At 44.2% G+C, this 15,273-nt stretch overlaps 1 protein-coding gene across 3 annotated transcripts in view; it reads right to left on the bottom strand.

The window, feature by feature from the left end:
- Nucleotides 1–15,273, bottom strand: part of HNRNPM (heterogeneous nuclear ribonucleoprotein M) — a 51,813-nt gene that overhangs the window by 25,819 nt on the left and 10,721 nt on the right. For all 3 annotated transcript variants that reach the window (XM_014520883.2, XM_025206611.1, XM_006025762.3), the window contains 4 exons: nucleotides 13,280–13,477; nucleotides 11,661–11,814; nucleotides 5,433–5,482; nucleotides 1,373–1,433 (listed from right to left, as the gene is read on the bottom strand). In XM_014520883.2, the coding sequence (XP_014376369.1) occupies nucleotides 1,373–1,433; nucleotides 5,433–5,482; nucleotides 11,661–11,814; nucleotides 13,280–13,477 (463 nt within the window). The remainder of the gene's footprint in view (nucleotides 1–1,372; nucleotides 1,434–5,432; nucleotides 5,483–11,660; nucleotides 11,815–13,279; nucleotides 13,478–15,273) is intronic.

Here is a 15,273-nt window from a genome sequence, read left to right as displayed (position 1 = left end):
GTGGGGGGGGGGGGGGGGGGTGTAAACAATTAAGAAATTGGTTTGAAACAATTTACAGATTACCAATCTGTTATTTGTTACAACATGTCTATAGGTGAAGAAAGCAGGAAATATATATTAGAGAAGAGAGAATAAAAGAGCTATTTCCTTTAAAAACATAAAATCTTTATATTATCGAGCTACCACAGTTCCCCTTATTCTACCAATCACTGTTCTTCCCAGTCCCAGCACACCTATCTTTAGACTTCTTTAACTAGAAAATGGCAAGATCTTCAGGCACGGCTGAATTCACTCCTTTTTTAGAAGTTATAACGATATTAGAGAAGAGAGAATAAAAGAGCTATTTCCTTTAAAAACATAAAATCTTTATATTATCGAGCTACCACAGTTCCCCTTATTCTACCAATCACTGTTCTTCCCAGTCCCAGCACACCTATCTTTAGACTTCTTTAACTAGAAAATGGCAAGATCTTCAGGCACGGCTGAATTCACTCCTTTTTTAGAAGTTATAACGGACAGAATGCCTCTTATTTAAGAACAGCATCCTGCAAAAGGAAGCAGCATTTTCCTGCTTGAAACCACTTATATAGTCACATAATGGTAGAAATTTAACAAAAACTCCCTTCTCCAGCCAAAAGGCCAAAATACAAAGCTAGAACATTTAAAGGAGGCAAAATGGAGCCAGCTGAAGAACTACCAACTGAACCTGACCTCAAAATAATTGAGGTACCAAACACAGATTACTGTAAGGAGGAAAGAGGTGGCCACATCTGAACTTCTTTCAGTAGCACTTTATTTCTGGTCATTTCATTAAATTAGAGATCAGCATATAGGAAAAAATATCTTGTGCTGAAATGCTTGTTCATCATGCTGCTGAAAGCCAGGTTTTGGGGTTGTCTTTTTTTTGGGGGGGCGGGGGGAGAGAATGTTAAAGAGGCTTTAAATAGAAGGAGCATTTTAAAATCCTGTACACTCCATTTATTTCATGTGTTTTTTCCTTCTTAAAAAGGATATTGCTATAGAGCGATTACATTTTGAAAGTCTCAGCTAGAAAATATTGGCCTTAAGTGCATCTCAAGCACAACCTGGAGAGCATTCAGCCTCATTCCACAGCTAATAAGGCATGCAGCAACAGCTTACTAAAAAAAAAAAAAAAAAAAAAAAAAAAAAAAAAAAAAAAAAAGCAAGCCTTGCATGACCTGCTGTTACACCTGTATATACAGATGCATCTGGACTATAATAATGCCAGAAAAAAAAATAACTTTCTAAATGCAAGACAACTGTGCAAAGCTGTTTCAAAGTGAGTCTGATGTTTCAAGTGCTTCATCTGCCCTACCGCAAGCTAAGAATTTAAGTTGCGAGTGGAACTTACGGGGAAGTTGCTGGGGCCTCTCTGGAGGAAAGAAGTCTCCCTTCGGAAAGGCTCGCTCATCCTGAACACACGGTTAAACACAGTTAAATTACACATACAAAATGATACCATAGGCTGGTTTGACAGCTCTACCAAGGTCCTGTCCATACATGTAAGTACAAGTAAACAACATGAGTACTTTCAATACTGTAAGGTGAATGCAGATCAAATCTAAACCTACTGGTCCTCTGCCCCTTATCATAGCTTTCTAAAATTCTATGGTTGAGAGGGACCACAGGAGGTCAAAGCAGGACCAGCCCCAAATAGATCATCCCAGCCAAGGCTTTGTCTAGCTGGGTCTTCAAAACATACAACAGTTTTTGAGTAGCCTCTCCAGAGCTTCACTACACTCCAAGTGAGAAAGGTTTTTTCTAATATCTAACCCAGGGGTAGGCAATCCCCCACATGGGTGCCAGAGCAGGGCGCGCAAAGGCAATTTGCTTGGCATGCACACCTCCGGGCAGACGGCAGGAAAGTCACCAGGGCTGCACTAATCACAAAGACTGGGTCCCTGGCTGCTCCCCCACCATCTGCCCCTGGAGCCCCAATGTCTTACAAGTCGAGGTTGCAGGTGTTTCTGGCACTCTGTCCAGAAACGCTGCTGACCCCTGATCTAATCTAAACGTTCCTTGCCGCAACTTGAGGCCATTGCTCCTTGTTCTGTCATCTGCAACCACTGAGAGCAATCTAGCTCCATCCTCTTTGGAACCCCGCTTCAGGCAGTTGAAAGTTGCTATCAACTCCCCCTTCAGTCTTCTCTTCTACAGACTGAATAAACCCAGTTCCCTCAGCCTTTCCTCAGAAGGCTTTTCCTCCTGCGTCTTAAAAGGAAGACCTACAAAGGATGGAGGACTGGAACCACCTCCAAGGAGGAATACTCTGCTCTGGTCCGGACCTGCAGAGAGTAAACCAGAGAAGCCAAGGCTGCGATGGAACTCCAGCTAGCTACAAATATCAAGGACAATAAAAAGTCCTTTTTTACATATGTGGGGAGCCGAAGGAAAAGAAAGGGTAACATTGGACCCCTGCTAAACCAGATGGGACAACTGACAACCAATGCCCAGGAAAAAGCCAACTTGCTAAATGGGTACTTTGCATCAGTTTTTCCACCAGTTCCATGGGATGCCTCTGCCTACTGTGGGTCAGGGAGGCCCAGGTGAGGGAGATTCCTTGCCCTCCATTGAAGCTTGAACTTGTGAAGGAACACCCTGACAGGCTGGATACCTTCAAGTCAGCTGGCCCCGACGGGTTACACCCCAGGGTACTCAAGGAGCTGGCTAGCATCATAGCTCAGCCCCTGGCAGGGATCTTCGAGAGCTCCTGGTGCTCTGGTGAAGTGCCCAAAGAGTGGAAGAGGGCCAGTGTTGCACCTATCTTCAAGGAAGGGAGGAAAGTAGATCCGGCAAACTACAGGCCCATCAGCCTGACCTCTATCCCAGGGAAGGTCTTAGAAAAAAATCGAGGCCATTCTTAACAGACTAGCTGAAGGCAATATCCTGAGGGATACCCAGCATGGGTTTGTTGCAGGTAGATGTTGCTTGACCAATCTCATTTCCTTTTATGACCAGGTGACCTATCACCCGGACAAGGGGAAGAGAGTGACGTATATCTTGACTTTAAAAAAGCCTTCGACCTGGTATCCCATGATCACCTCTTGGCTAAACTGGCCAACTGCGGCCTCGACCTCACCACGATCTGCTGGCAGGGGAATTGGCTCCGCGGTAGGATCCAGAGGGTGGTGGATGATGGAAGCCAATCAATCTTCTTGGTGCACGGTCACCAGTGGGGTCCCTGCAAGGCTCTGTCCTAGGGCCTATACTATTTAACATCTTCATTAATGATGTGGACATTGGTGTCAGAAGTGGACTGGCCAAGTTTGATGATGACAGCAAACTCTGGGGTAAAGCATCCACACCTGAGGATAGGAGGGTGATCCAGGCAGAACTTGACAGGCTCATGAAATGGGCAGATGAGAACCTGATGGTGTTTAACACTGAAAAATGCAAGGTTCTCCAGCTTGGGAGGAAAAAACCTGCAGCATGCTTATGGACTTGGCAGTGCTACACTGGTTAGGACTACAAACAAAAGGGACTTGGGGGTCATGATTGACTACAAGATGAAAATGAGCCTTCAATGTGATGCTGCGGCTAGAAAAATGCTGGCTTGCATCCATAGATGCTTCTCTCATGCAAATCCCAGGATGTCATTCTCCGGTAGTACCCGGCCTTGGTGAGGCCACAGCTAGAGTACTGTGTACAGTTTTGGGCTCCACAATTCAAAAAGGATGTGGACAAGCTTGAGAGGGCGCAGAGGAGAGCCATGTGCATGATCAGAGGTCAGGAAAACAGACCTTACGATGAGAGGCTGAGCGCCACGGGACTCTTCAGCCTGGAAAAGTGCAGGCTCAGGTGATCTGATGGCCACATATAAAGGTTTATCAGGGGTGCTCATCATCATCTGGGGGAGGAACGTCTGTTCACCAGAGCGTCCCAGGGGATGACAAGGTCGAATGGTCACAAACTCCGCTGCAACCAATTCAGGCTGGACATAAGGAAGTACTTCTTTACTGTCCCAGCCTCCAAGGTTTGGAATAGACCGCCACTGGAGGCGGGTCAAGCACCCACTTTGAACGCCTTCAAGACACATTTGGACACTTATCTCCCTGGGATCCTATGATCCCTGCTGACTTCCTGCCCCTGGGGCATGGGGCTGGACTCGATGATCCTCTGGGGTCCCTTCCAGCCCAAATGTCTATGACATCTAAGAAGTCATGTCCCCCAACCCCTGAACCATTTTCACTGCCTTCCGCTGGACTCTCCAATTTGTCCACATCCCTTCTGTAGCAGAGGGCCCAAAACTAGACACAATACTCCAGTTGCAGCCTCACCAGTACTGAACAGAAGGGAATAATCACTTCCTTCAGTCTGCTCACAAAACTACTAATGCATCCCAGGATGCCATTAGCCTTCTTTGCAACAAGGGCATGCTGTTGGCTCATATTCAGCTTACTGTCCACCGTAACCCCCAAGTCGTTTTCTGCAGAGCTGTTACTTAGCCAGGTAGTCCCCAGCCTGTACTGGTGCATGGGGTTATCCCATCCTAATTGCAGGAGTCTGCACTTGTCCTTATTGCACTTAATGAGATTTCTTTTGCTCCAATTCTCCAGTTTGTCTATGTCTCTCTGAACCCTAGCTCTACCCTTCAGTGCATCTACTATCCCCCCAGCTTAACTTACCACACCACCTTTATACAGTAGTTACTTCTACATCAATGGTTCTCAACTAGGATGTTACAAGATACTTTCAGGTGTGCTGCAGCATCTTGGCCAGGTGGAACTGTCCTGTATGCGCTTCCTGGAAAGCCTGACTGGGAAGTGGCTGTGGCAGGAGTGCTGGGCAGAACAGTTCCACATGCCCCACACATCTGTTTCCAGGACACACTCTCTCACTTAACATGGTGTAAAATCAGGAGCAACTCCATTGCAAATAATTTAGAATTTTTTAGTGAGGGGGGGGGGGAGGGAAAGCACATACAGGAGGAAAGATTTTTTTTCTTTCTTTTAAAGAAAGAACAGGAGCAGGAACATGAGCCAACAATTGCACTGCTTCTATCTGTGCTGTTTTGGGAAAATGCTAGAGAGTCTGGTAAACTCCTTATTCTAACTGAAGCAATACAATAGTGGTTCTTACAAAAAAAGATGGAGAGGTGCCGTGACTAACAAGGCTGAGAACCACTATTGTACACACTCTATCTACCTAAGCTGGTTTGAAGCAGCAGTGCTCAAGTGAAGAATTCTGAGCATTTAACCAGCCTCAACCTCTTGCATCTCCCTCCATGTTTCTATATTTGTGAGGCAAAATACATGACTATCTCCTTTCCCCCCCCCGTCACGTTACACCACAGTACCCAGTTATCAATGTAAAGTGAACCACTAGCAATGCATACTCCACAGTCTGAAAGCCAAAGCCATAAAACCAGCACTAATACTGCAATACAGAAAACAGTCTTTGAGTGTACTTACCATTTTCACATGCATTGGTCTGTCAAACAGCAGCTGCCCATTGAACATTGCTATTATTTAGTTAAGGATGATCCTCTAGTGTTAGTCAAAGTCTAATTAAAAAGGACATTTTAAACAGCTGTATAACTCTGTGTCTTGTTGCGTTTTGGATGCATCTCTACTACAAGGCAAAATGGTGGGTAGCATTGCAAACTTATCTTTCTTGCTTCCCCCGCCCCCCCCAAAAAGAAATGGGCTAATTTCAGCTGAAGTCTGAGCCACTGATTGTATTTATTTAGTTATATAAAGTTAAATATCTTTAATGTTTAGCAAAAATGCCTTAAAGACCTTGGTTAAGTTACTTGTGTTCACACAATAAGAAGTTAGTTCAAATTTTTTACAAATATGTTAAACTATTTCATAATTGGTTCTGAAATTAATATGATCAAACCAGAAGTGTCTGAGCTTTGAGTCTCTATTATAAGATAGTATAGCATACACGCACACACACAACTTGCACTTGATCCACCAACTCTTATTTCTGATCATTTCTAAACTGGCCTACATCAGAGTTATGGGGCAACACCTCCCTTTTTTTAATCTCGTACACCATGACTTGGAACATGCATCTTTTAAACTGAAAAGCTGAACGGTGGTATATCCTCTGTAGATCCATTTATTAAAAGCCACATTCAATTAACAAAGAACAAAAGTAACTGGAATTTTGGGATTTACTCTCCACCTCCACTTTCCCACTTGCCCTGAGCCTTTGATTAGACGCATTTTGCCTCAGCTGTAACGATGAAGCACACAGTGTCCTATACCTTCAATTGGCTGTATTGAGAAGTTTAAAGACAGTGCACAATCCATGCTTCTCAGCTTCTTCTTAGTCCAATATTTCATTTTCTGAGAAAGAGGGAATGAGTGGGAGCCAAAGTATATAGATTCATAGATTGTATGGCCGGAAGGGACCTTGGAAGACTGTTGGGGTCCAGCCCCTTGCACCAAGCAGAAAAGGTAACTTAGGGTCAGGTGACCCCAGCAAGGTGACCGTCTAGTCTCCTCTGAAAGATTTCCAGGGTAGGTGACTGCACCTGGACACCATGACTGGGAAGTTTTTCCTAATGTTGAGCCTGAATTGATCTTCCTGGAGTTTGTGGCCATTACTCAAGGTTTTCCCCTTGGGTGCCCTGGTGAACAGCTGCTCACCGAGCCCTTGATGTACTCCCCTAGTGTAGCGGTAAGCTGCTACCAGGTCCCCTCTCAGTCTTCTTGTCCTCAGGCTGAAGAGTCCCAGATCCTTCAGCCTTTCCTCGTATGGCTTGCCTTTTAAGGCTCTGATCATATGGGTGGCTCTTCCTTGGAGTCGCTAACAAGGGTGTGGACAAACTTGAAAGTGCGGTGCCCAGAACTGGACGCAGTACTCCAGCTGCAGTCTCACCAGTGCTGAGTAGAGCAGAAGAATCACTTCTTTGGCTTTGCTGGAGATGCATCGATTGATGCATGCCAGAGTATTATTTGCCCTATTGGCTACGGCATCACAGGGCCGGCTTATAGTCATACTGTGGTCTATTATTACCCCCAGGTCCCTTTCATTCGTGGTGCTAGTCAGTTTGGTGCCGCCAAGCTTATAGGCATGTTGGGAGTTGCTCGTCCCAAGGTGGAGCACTTTACATTTCTCAATGTTGAACTTCATCAGGTTCCAATCTGTCCAACTTGCTAGCCTGTCTAAGTCCGCCTGTATCTGTAGCCTATCATAGGGAAGCATGGTTATGCTTGAAAACTTGATGTCAGCCCCGAACTTGGCCAATGAGCTCTTCACCCCCACATCCAAATCATTAATAAAGATGTTGAAGAGTACTGGACTAAGCACTGACCCTTGCAGGACACTGCTGCCCACTCAGTCTATTCTTGGGTGAACTCCAGATTGAGTTCCTTCTCCTGGTTTGGTGGTCTGTGGTATACACCTAGTTAGGTCTCTCTCGCCACAACCCCCATGCAACTTAACCCAGAGTTTCGAGCTGTTCATTTTCGGAGCTGATGTCAGCCTCCAAGGTGTACTGCTCTTTCACAGAAAGCAACACCACCACCTTTCTTCCTCACCTGGTCCCTCCTATGCAAGGTGTAGCCCTCTATAGCTACACTCCAGTCCTGTGAGGAGTCCCACCAGGTCTCCGTAATCCCTACTAGATCATAATGCCCAGTGGAAAGTAGGAGGGATAGCTCCTCCTGCTTGTTCCCCATTAGGGCGTGCGAAGCTTCGGTCCCCAATTTGATTTGGCCCGATCTGGTGGCCAAATCTCTGAATCAAATCAGAGGACCCTGTAATCCAGGGGCAGACAATTATTTTGGGCAGAGGGTCGCTTACTGAGTTTTGGCAAGCCATCAAAGGCCACATGTCAGGCAGCCAGGGGCAGATATATTAATTTTCTAATTTTTTTTAGGGGCCCCGCAGGCCAGATAGAATGGCCTGGTGAGCCACATCCAGCCACATTTTGCCCACCCCTGCTTTAATCTCTCCAAATCGAATTGGAGATACCCCCTGTGCACTCCCCAGCAGACCCAGAAGTGGACCAGAAGTACTTCTGGCCCACTTCCGGGCTCGCCGCTGAGCAAGTGGAGGGCCCCCCCGCACTCCCGTGGGATGCTCCATGTGTCCCAGCTTCGCAGATACACCTGGTACCTCAAGGTATGTAGGAAAAAAAAAAAACTTTTAAAGCTGTGTCTATGTCCAAATTGCCAATTCTCCAAAATCAGCACTGAATCTTCAGATTCGGATTCAGCCAAATCAAATCAGGGACAGTAATCTGAATCGAATTGAATCACTGTCCCCATTCAGGCTGAATCCGAATAGAATAGAGCTTGCTTCGCACACCCCTATTCCTCATGCTCCTGGCGTTAGCATATAGCAGGGGTGGGCAGAATGCGGCCCACTAAGCCATTTTGTCTGGCCCGCGGGGCCCCTAAAAAAATTTAGAAAATATTAATCTGCCCTGGGCTGATTGTCATGAGGCCCTCAATGGCGTACCAAAACTCAGTAAGTGATCCTCCGCCCAAAATAATTGCCCTGCCCCTCGTATATAGGCACCCGAGTCCATAAGATGTGGACAACCGCTCTCAAACTCCAGTTATTAACGAGTAAATTTTTCTCCAACTATCCATGAAGCAGTTATGGCATACGCCTGCAGGTGGCCCTCAATGCCCCCTATGCAAACAGCACCTGTAGGACCAATTTACCAAATGAAGCATCAATCCCGAAGGTTGCCACACTGCTTGGTATACAGGGTCTTCATAAAGTCCTTGTGCACTTTTAAACTTTAATAAACTTTGTTTTTATCATGCCTACAGTCTATCTGTAAACAGCATTTAAAAGCAAATGTATTAAAGTTTTAGGACAACTAGAGTACACAGTGCTAGATTTCAACATAACCACCATCTATCATGATACAATGCTCAAATCCGATCTTCCAACTCCTTGAAAACATTTCCAAGTTGCTCTTGAGTTACTGCACTAATTGCATTGGTGATCCTAGCCCTAAGTTCCACCAAAAAACATGGTTTTGACAAGTAAACTACACTTTTAACACGTCCCCATAAAAACAAGTCCAACGGTGACAGGTTAGGTGAATGAGGTGGCCAAGCAATTGGTCTACCTCTGCCTATCCACTTCTCTGGGAAAATGTCATTTAGGAACTGGTGTACATTCAGAGCATAGTGGCATAGAGCTCCATCTTATTTAAGAATAAATTCGTTATTACTTATGAAGTCTAGTATTGTGTACTCCAGTAATCCTAAAAACTTTAATAAATTTGCATTTAAATGCCATTTAAAGATTGTTTCCATCACACCTACAAACAAGCTACGTTATTAAAATTTAAAAAGTGCACAAGGACTTTATGAAGACCCTGTATATCAACTTCCACAGGTGGCTGCCCTGAAGATGTCAGCATAGGAATATTGCATAAGGAAGCAACAGAAGTAACCTAGTCTCTGGTAGAATACATCCATAGCAAAGATGGGCATATTGTCAAGGAGGTTCTACCCACCTTGACATAGACAAATATCAACTCAGAACACTGCACTGCTCTCAGTATTTCACTAAGAGAAGATAAACAGCCTCAGACTTTTAGAATGGCCTGTAACAGTAGTATGCCAGAGTCCATTTAGCACCTGGAGTAGTAATTCTCAACCACGGTGCCACCAGATCTTTTGAAGGGTGCAAAGAAGTGTGAACGGATAAGCAAGGGTGGAGATAAGTGTAGGCTCAGGCTTGTCCGTGCCTGGTCATTTTTCCAAGCCCACTACCCAGCCCCTCTCCAAGGAGGTAAGCACTGCAATAAATTAGTTTTTGGAATTGGGTATAAGTTATGGAGGGGTACCTTGAGCCTAAGAAAGGTTGAGGATCACTAGACTACAGTATAGCAAAGCCTCAGGTCAGAAATGCATGGCTTTGTAAAGACGACTTTCAAGTTATGCATTGTGTGAGGTGAAAACCTGCAGGGATAAGTTTTACATGGGTTCTATGGGACATGCTACCTTACCTCATGGAAAAAGTAAGGAAGAGAGCACATGCTATGAGCTCAAATAATGGTTTCATTAGAGCTCCTAGGACAAGGTTCAGGTTCACTGCATATTAGAGACCCAGTTTTGCCAAGGACCTAAGAAAAATGTCTGCATTAGGTGGAGGTCTTAGGACATTTCTCAAACCTTCTCAGATGCTGGAATAGAGTTTACGTGCTGATTTGGTATAAGGAACTGGAGAGAAAAGTCATCTTCTTACTCAGTGTGGATTGAGGCTGCTTACCCCACTCTCTTTTGGCTCACTTTAAGAGTCCACACAGCTCAAACATCCAATCTCACGTACCTACAAGGATTCTGCAGTAAACCTACTAGACTGGGAATTCTAAGGCAATCAGAATATGCAGTTTAGCATAAGCCTCAGCCATCATGATTTCAAGCTGTGATGTAAAGGAAGCCTGCTTTCTTCCAGACACCAACAGACAAAGAGACACTGGCAGATGAGGCAGAAGACTTTTTGGGCCTGCTTTTAAACAGATAACCTGCACCTGGGGTGCTGAGGGGGAAAAAGGCAGAGGAGACTTCCCTCCCATATAGCTGATACCAGGATCGCTCTCTCGCAGGAGGGCTAAGGATGAAATTCTAGAAAGCAGTGGGAAGTCCAACATGAAGACATGGTAGTGAGTAGTCCTGCCACTCCTTCAGAAAGACTGTATCCACAGGGAAGAAAAAGCCTCCAAGTGTTGATGCCTCAGTGTCATTAGAATTAGCAACCTGTGAAGGTGCCAAACCAGACTGAGAGCTGGGGAACAACCACACACCTTGACTTTTCTCCCCAGGATAGTCAAGCAGCCACATTTTAAGAAGCATCATTAGAGAAACTCTCTAAAAGAAAAAAAGGTTCCAGGTATGGGCTTTCAATCCATTACAGGCTTAAGCCACTCAATCGCAACAGCAGCCTGGTTTCAGACCACCACTTGAAAGGACCTGAACACAAGCTTCACACTGCCCTTTACCCCCTTGGCACAGGCATGAGGGAAGGCAAGCGCAGAGCATATTCTACAGGTTTTGGTAAAGTCTTCAGTTGAGGGCTCAGGATATGAGAATTGCAAGGGAGCATGTATACAGATTATGAGGCAAAGGAGATCCACCAGAATTACTTCACTGGTGCCTGAAATATTGCATTACCATCTTCAACAGGCATTTTTTATTGCAGATAAGAGTTTATGGTGTAAATTTTACCTACTTTTTAAAAGGTTCATACATTAATGTATCAAAACCAAGTGGCTTTGTGCCTTCTCTTCCCTCATCACTAGCCCTATGTTTTGGTATTTCAATTCTTTTTAAAAACTGTTCAAATATTACATATGCCCACGTGATGGATGCATGTACTTTCAGCCAAGGATATGGGAAAGGGGAACTTTTTTTTGGATATTATATTTGCTGATTAAGGAAAGAATGAACTTCTTAGATTAAGAGTCAGATCTACTCTCTCTACTTTAATCTTCAGATCCTCAGATCAAAACCACCAGATGTTAACAAAGAAGAAAAGAATGGTGTTGGTTTTTAAATTATTGTAATGTCCTGTATTCACTGAAGTTTCTATCCTGACAGTTTACAAGAGTACTGTTTGCCTTTGCGTGAGACATCAGGTATGAAATGCAGGTTTATATGCCAAGTCTAATTAATCTTATGGACTTTGCTATCGCAGAATATCTTCAGAAAGGATACATATAGCCTGAACAGCTTCAATAGCTTGCTCAAATGTAACCGTGCCAATCCCACGACTTTTACCATCCTTGTCTTCCAATATATCTGCTCGGACCACCACACCAGCCATGCTGAATACTTCCTTCAGCTTCTTCCAGCCGACTTTGTAATCCAACTTGGAAGAAAATATATTTAGAAGTGTTAAATAAAAAGTTGCACACATTAAATAAATAGCCTCAAAAATGTACTTTTAAAAGGAGTTTCTGAATCAAGATGCAACAGATTAGAAAATAAATTCAAATGCCTTTAAATAATTACAAATATTAACTTATAGAAGAAATAGTTAAATACAGAAGTTTCAAACCAGAAAAAATTAGGAATATTACACTAAAATGCAAGTGAATAAGAGCCCTTCATATTTAGTACCATCCTAATATTCATTAGAGAGGTTTGAGAACTGACAGGTGAACATAACCAAATTTCAGAATCTTGCTACAGAAAGCATGAACAAAATTGCTAAAAAGGTATCATTTTGGAACCAAGAGTTCTAGTTTTTTGGATGTCTTTTTGTCTCAGACCAACATGGCTACCAAGTACACCCCTGTAACATTTTTATGCTAATTTACTAATTAAAGGCTTGGTAATATGGTACTTGTAGTGAACTCCAAAGAATCAATGAAGTGCTGTACTGAGGTAACATTAGTAAGTGGAGGCATGCTGTATTTTGCATAAAGGCACAATACTTCCACCTTACTTGCATCAAGTAGTTCTTCACTAATGCCTAGTAGCCCAACTGAAGTAAGGATGTGAAAGGTTAAACAATTGTTTACCTTGGGTCGGCAACATTTTGGGCAAAGTACCAAAAATACCTGCAACTTTGATTTGTAAGATGTTGGCAAGCCAGGGACAGACAGTGGGGGAATTGCAATGGGTCCATTCGTTGTTGTGGCAGTGCAGCCCCTGCCCCTTCCCTGCCATCCACGGAGAAGCACGTGCCAAGCAAAATGCCTCCATGTGTCAAGTTCTGGAACCCGTGCCAGGGGTTGCTCCCCCTGGTTTAATTGATAAACCCAGTTCTAACCAGTTAGCTTACTGATTATCACTTAACTCAAGGGAGGTATAGTCTGAGGGAAATGGGTGGGGGGCAGGGGGGGGAGCAGGAGCAGAAGGTGCCCTAGCAGGAACCAGAAGGCAGCAAGGCAGGCAGGCAGAAGGGAGGGAGGAATGAGGAGGGAGGGCAAGGAGGACATAGCCTAAGAGGAAAACAGCAGACAGCCTAATGACTTGTCAATTAAGCAATTAGCTGCTCCTTCACCAGTGTTCCCTCCCTCCCAGCACCAGGCTGCATGTGAGCTGTGTTGTCTGGCTGGGCTTGCCGCCACCTTCCCCACCCCAGGCAAAGGGCCCTGGGAGCAGCTCCCAGCCTCAGCTGTATCTAAGCTGCTGTGTTATCCATTAACCATTTAACCGATATAATTCGAGGAGGTTAAATGAATAATTTTTTTAAACAATATTTACATCCCTAAACTGAAGACAAACAGGGCTTTTGCAAAGGAGTACTACTCCTTAGTTTCCCAAACTAAGGTATCCTTAATTCAGCTAGAGCCTAAATCTACTGTCAAACAGGAGAGTGTACTTACATTAGCAACAAAGACAGTGCTTCCAAGTCTCCCAGCCTGTAAGGCATGAATAATCTCATTGGGTATGTTGGGATTGTTGAGGATGCTGGGTGGGATATTAATCATTCCAGGGCCACCTGGTCCTGGGCCAATGCCCATCCCACCAGCTGCTGCCATCACCTTCTGCATTGCTCTTCTAGCATGCTCCCCATCAGGATCCTGCAACAGTAAACACACACCATAAGCTACCATGATGCACTGAACTCCTCAGTTTGACCCTGGAGCCAATACTGCATTTTCAGTAACCACGTGGAAATTTAAATGCCGAATCAGTACAAGAATCATAATAAACCCTTCTATATTATAAGCTCTTATGTGTTCAATCTTAACTTCTTATTCCTTTTCCTGTTAACATCAAAGCAATCATAGTAATTCAAGAACCATACTAGTAAAGTTAAAAACAGATTCAAATGAAAGCTGTCTGAAGGAGTATCCCCCCAAAAAGTGATAAATAGCAGTACAACAGTATATTAAAGGGTTGTGGCAGGAGGGAAACAGTCCAATCAGATGCTCTTGGTTCCTAATCTTGAAAAGCTAGAAGATTGTTTAACACCCCAATGTATTTTTAAAAGGAAATTAAAGTGAGAATTACTGGACATCAGAAACTTAGAAAGACAAGAAAATAACACTTAACCTAGGACACAGGACTTCCCCCACAGCTACAAAGAAGGAAAAAAACAAAACAAAAACAAAACAAAACAAAACCCCCAAGTCCATACCAATGTGACCACAGAATAAAATTCATTCCTGACCCCCAATAAGGCAATAGGTCTGACTGAGCAGAGGGGCAAGGCCTCTAACAAGAAACCTCTGAGTTTAATTCCAGTACCAGCACTGGTACATCCCAATCAAGGTTCCAGCCTTGGCTACAACCAACAACCAAAGCTACTGAGGAAGGTGGGGGAGGAAGTGGGGAACCCTGACACCTGTAGCAACATTAGGGAAAAAAAAAATCCTCTCCAACTCATGCAGCACCCAGGAAAACCCAGAAGCATGGGAGGAAAAAAGCTGACTGCAGAGCAGAATGAAAGGTGAAGACAGCAAGCATGACTTCACGCATCATACCTAACTGGACAGCCAGAATTGCTCTTTCTATATCCGACCCTTTAAACATATTCTAGCTCCTAGACTTTAAACTGTTGTTCTTTACAGCACACTGCAGACATACTTACTTGTAGATCACCTTTGACAATACTCGTCCAATCTCTTGAAAACAAACCTCCAATGACCACAATTCCACAACTTCCTGAGGCAGTCTATTCCACTGCAGCACTGTTCCAACAGTGAAGCAGTTTTTCCTGATATCCAGTCTAAGCCTACTCTGCTGCATCTTTAAGCTATTTGTTTGCCTTCTTTCATTGCTGCAGAGGATGAGATGCATTCTCCCTCTTCAATGAGATAGCCATCATGCCCCATCTCAAGCACTTTTTCTGCAAGCTGAACATGCCTCTCCCCACGTGGCAAACCTTCCAAGCTCTTTATCATTATTCTCATTGCCTCTGGACCTCTTCTAAACTTCTTCACATCCCTTTCAAAACATAAGCGCCCAAAACTGCACAATAGTCTAGATGAGGCCTAGCCCCTGCTGAGTGAAGAGGTACTATCAGCTCCTGTATGTTTTGCACTGAATGCTCTGTACTGATGCAGCCCAAACGTGCAGCTGTCACTGCAGAATTATAGTCTGTGAACCACGAAGACTCTTACATCCTTTTCTATAGTGCTGCCATCCAGCCATGTGTCACCCATTTTGTTTTTGATCATTCGCAATATGTTTGCTGACAATTGTAAGGTGCTACCATCATCCTGTTGTCTCTAGCTGAGCTTTCACATTTATCAAGATCCTTCTGAACTGGGCTCTTGTCCTCCAAGGTGTTCTCAATGCTTCCCAGTTTGTCTGAAAATCTGCTTAAAAAGCAGTCTATTCCAGCAGCCAAACCTCTAATAAAACCTGCTGA

Source organism: Alligator sinensis, unplaced genomic scaffold (assembly GCF_000455745.1).
Source record: "Alligator sinensis unplaced genomic scaffold, ASM45574v1 scaffold103_2, whole genome shotgun sequence".
Classification (NCBI taxonomy): Eukaryota; Metazoa; Chordata; order Crocodylia; family Alligatoridae; genus Alligator; species Alligator sinensis.
Note: the sequence above shows the minus strand (reverse complement) of the source record. Positions and strands in the feature narration are given on the sequence as shown.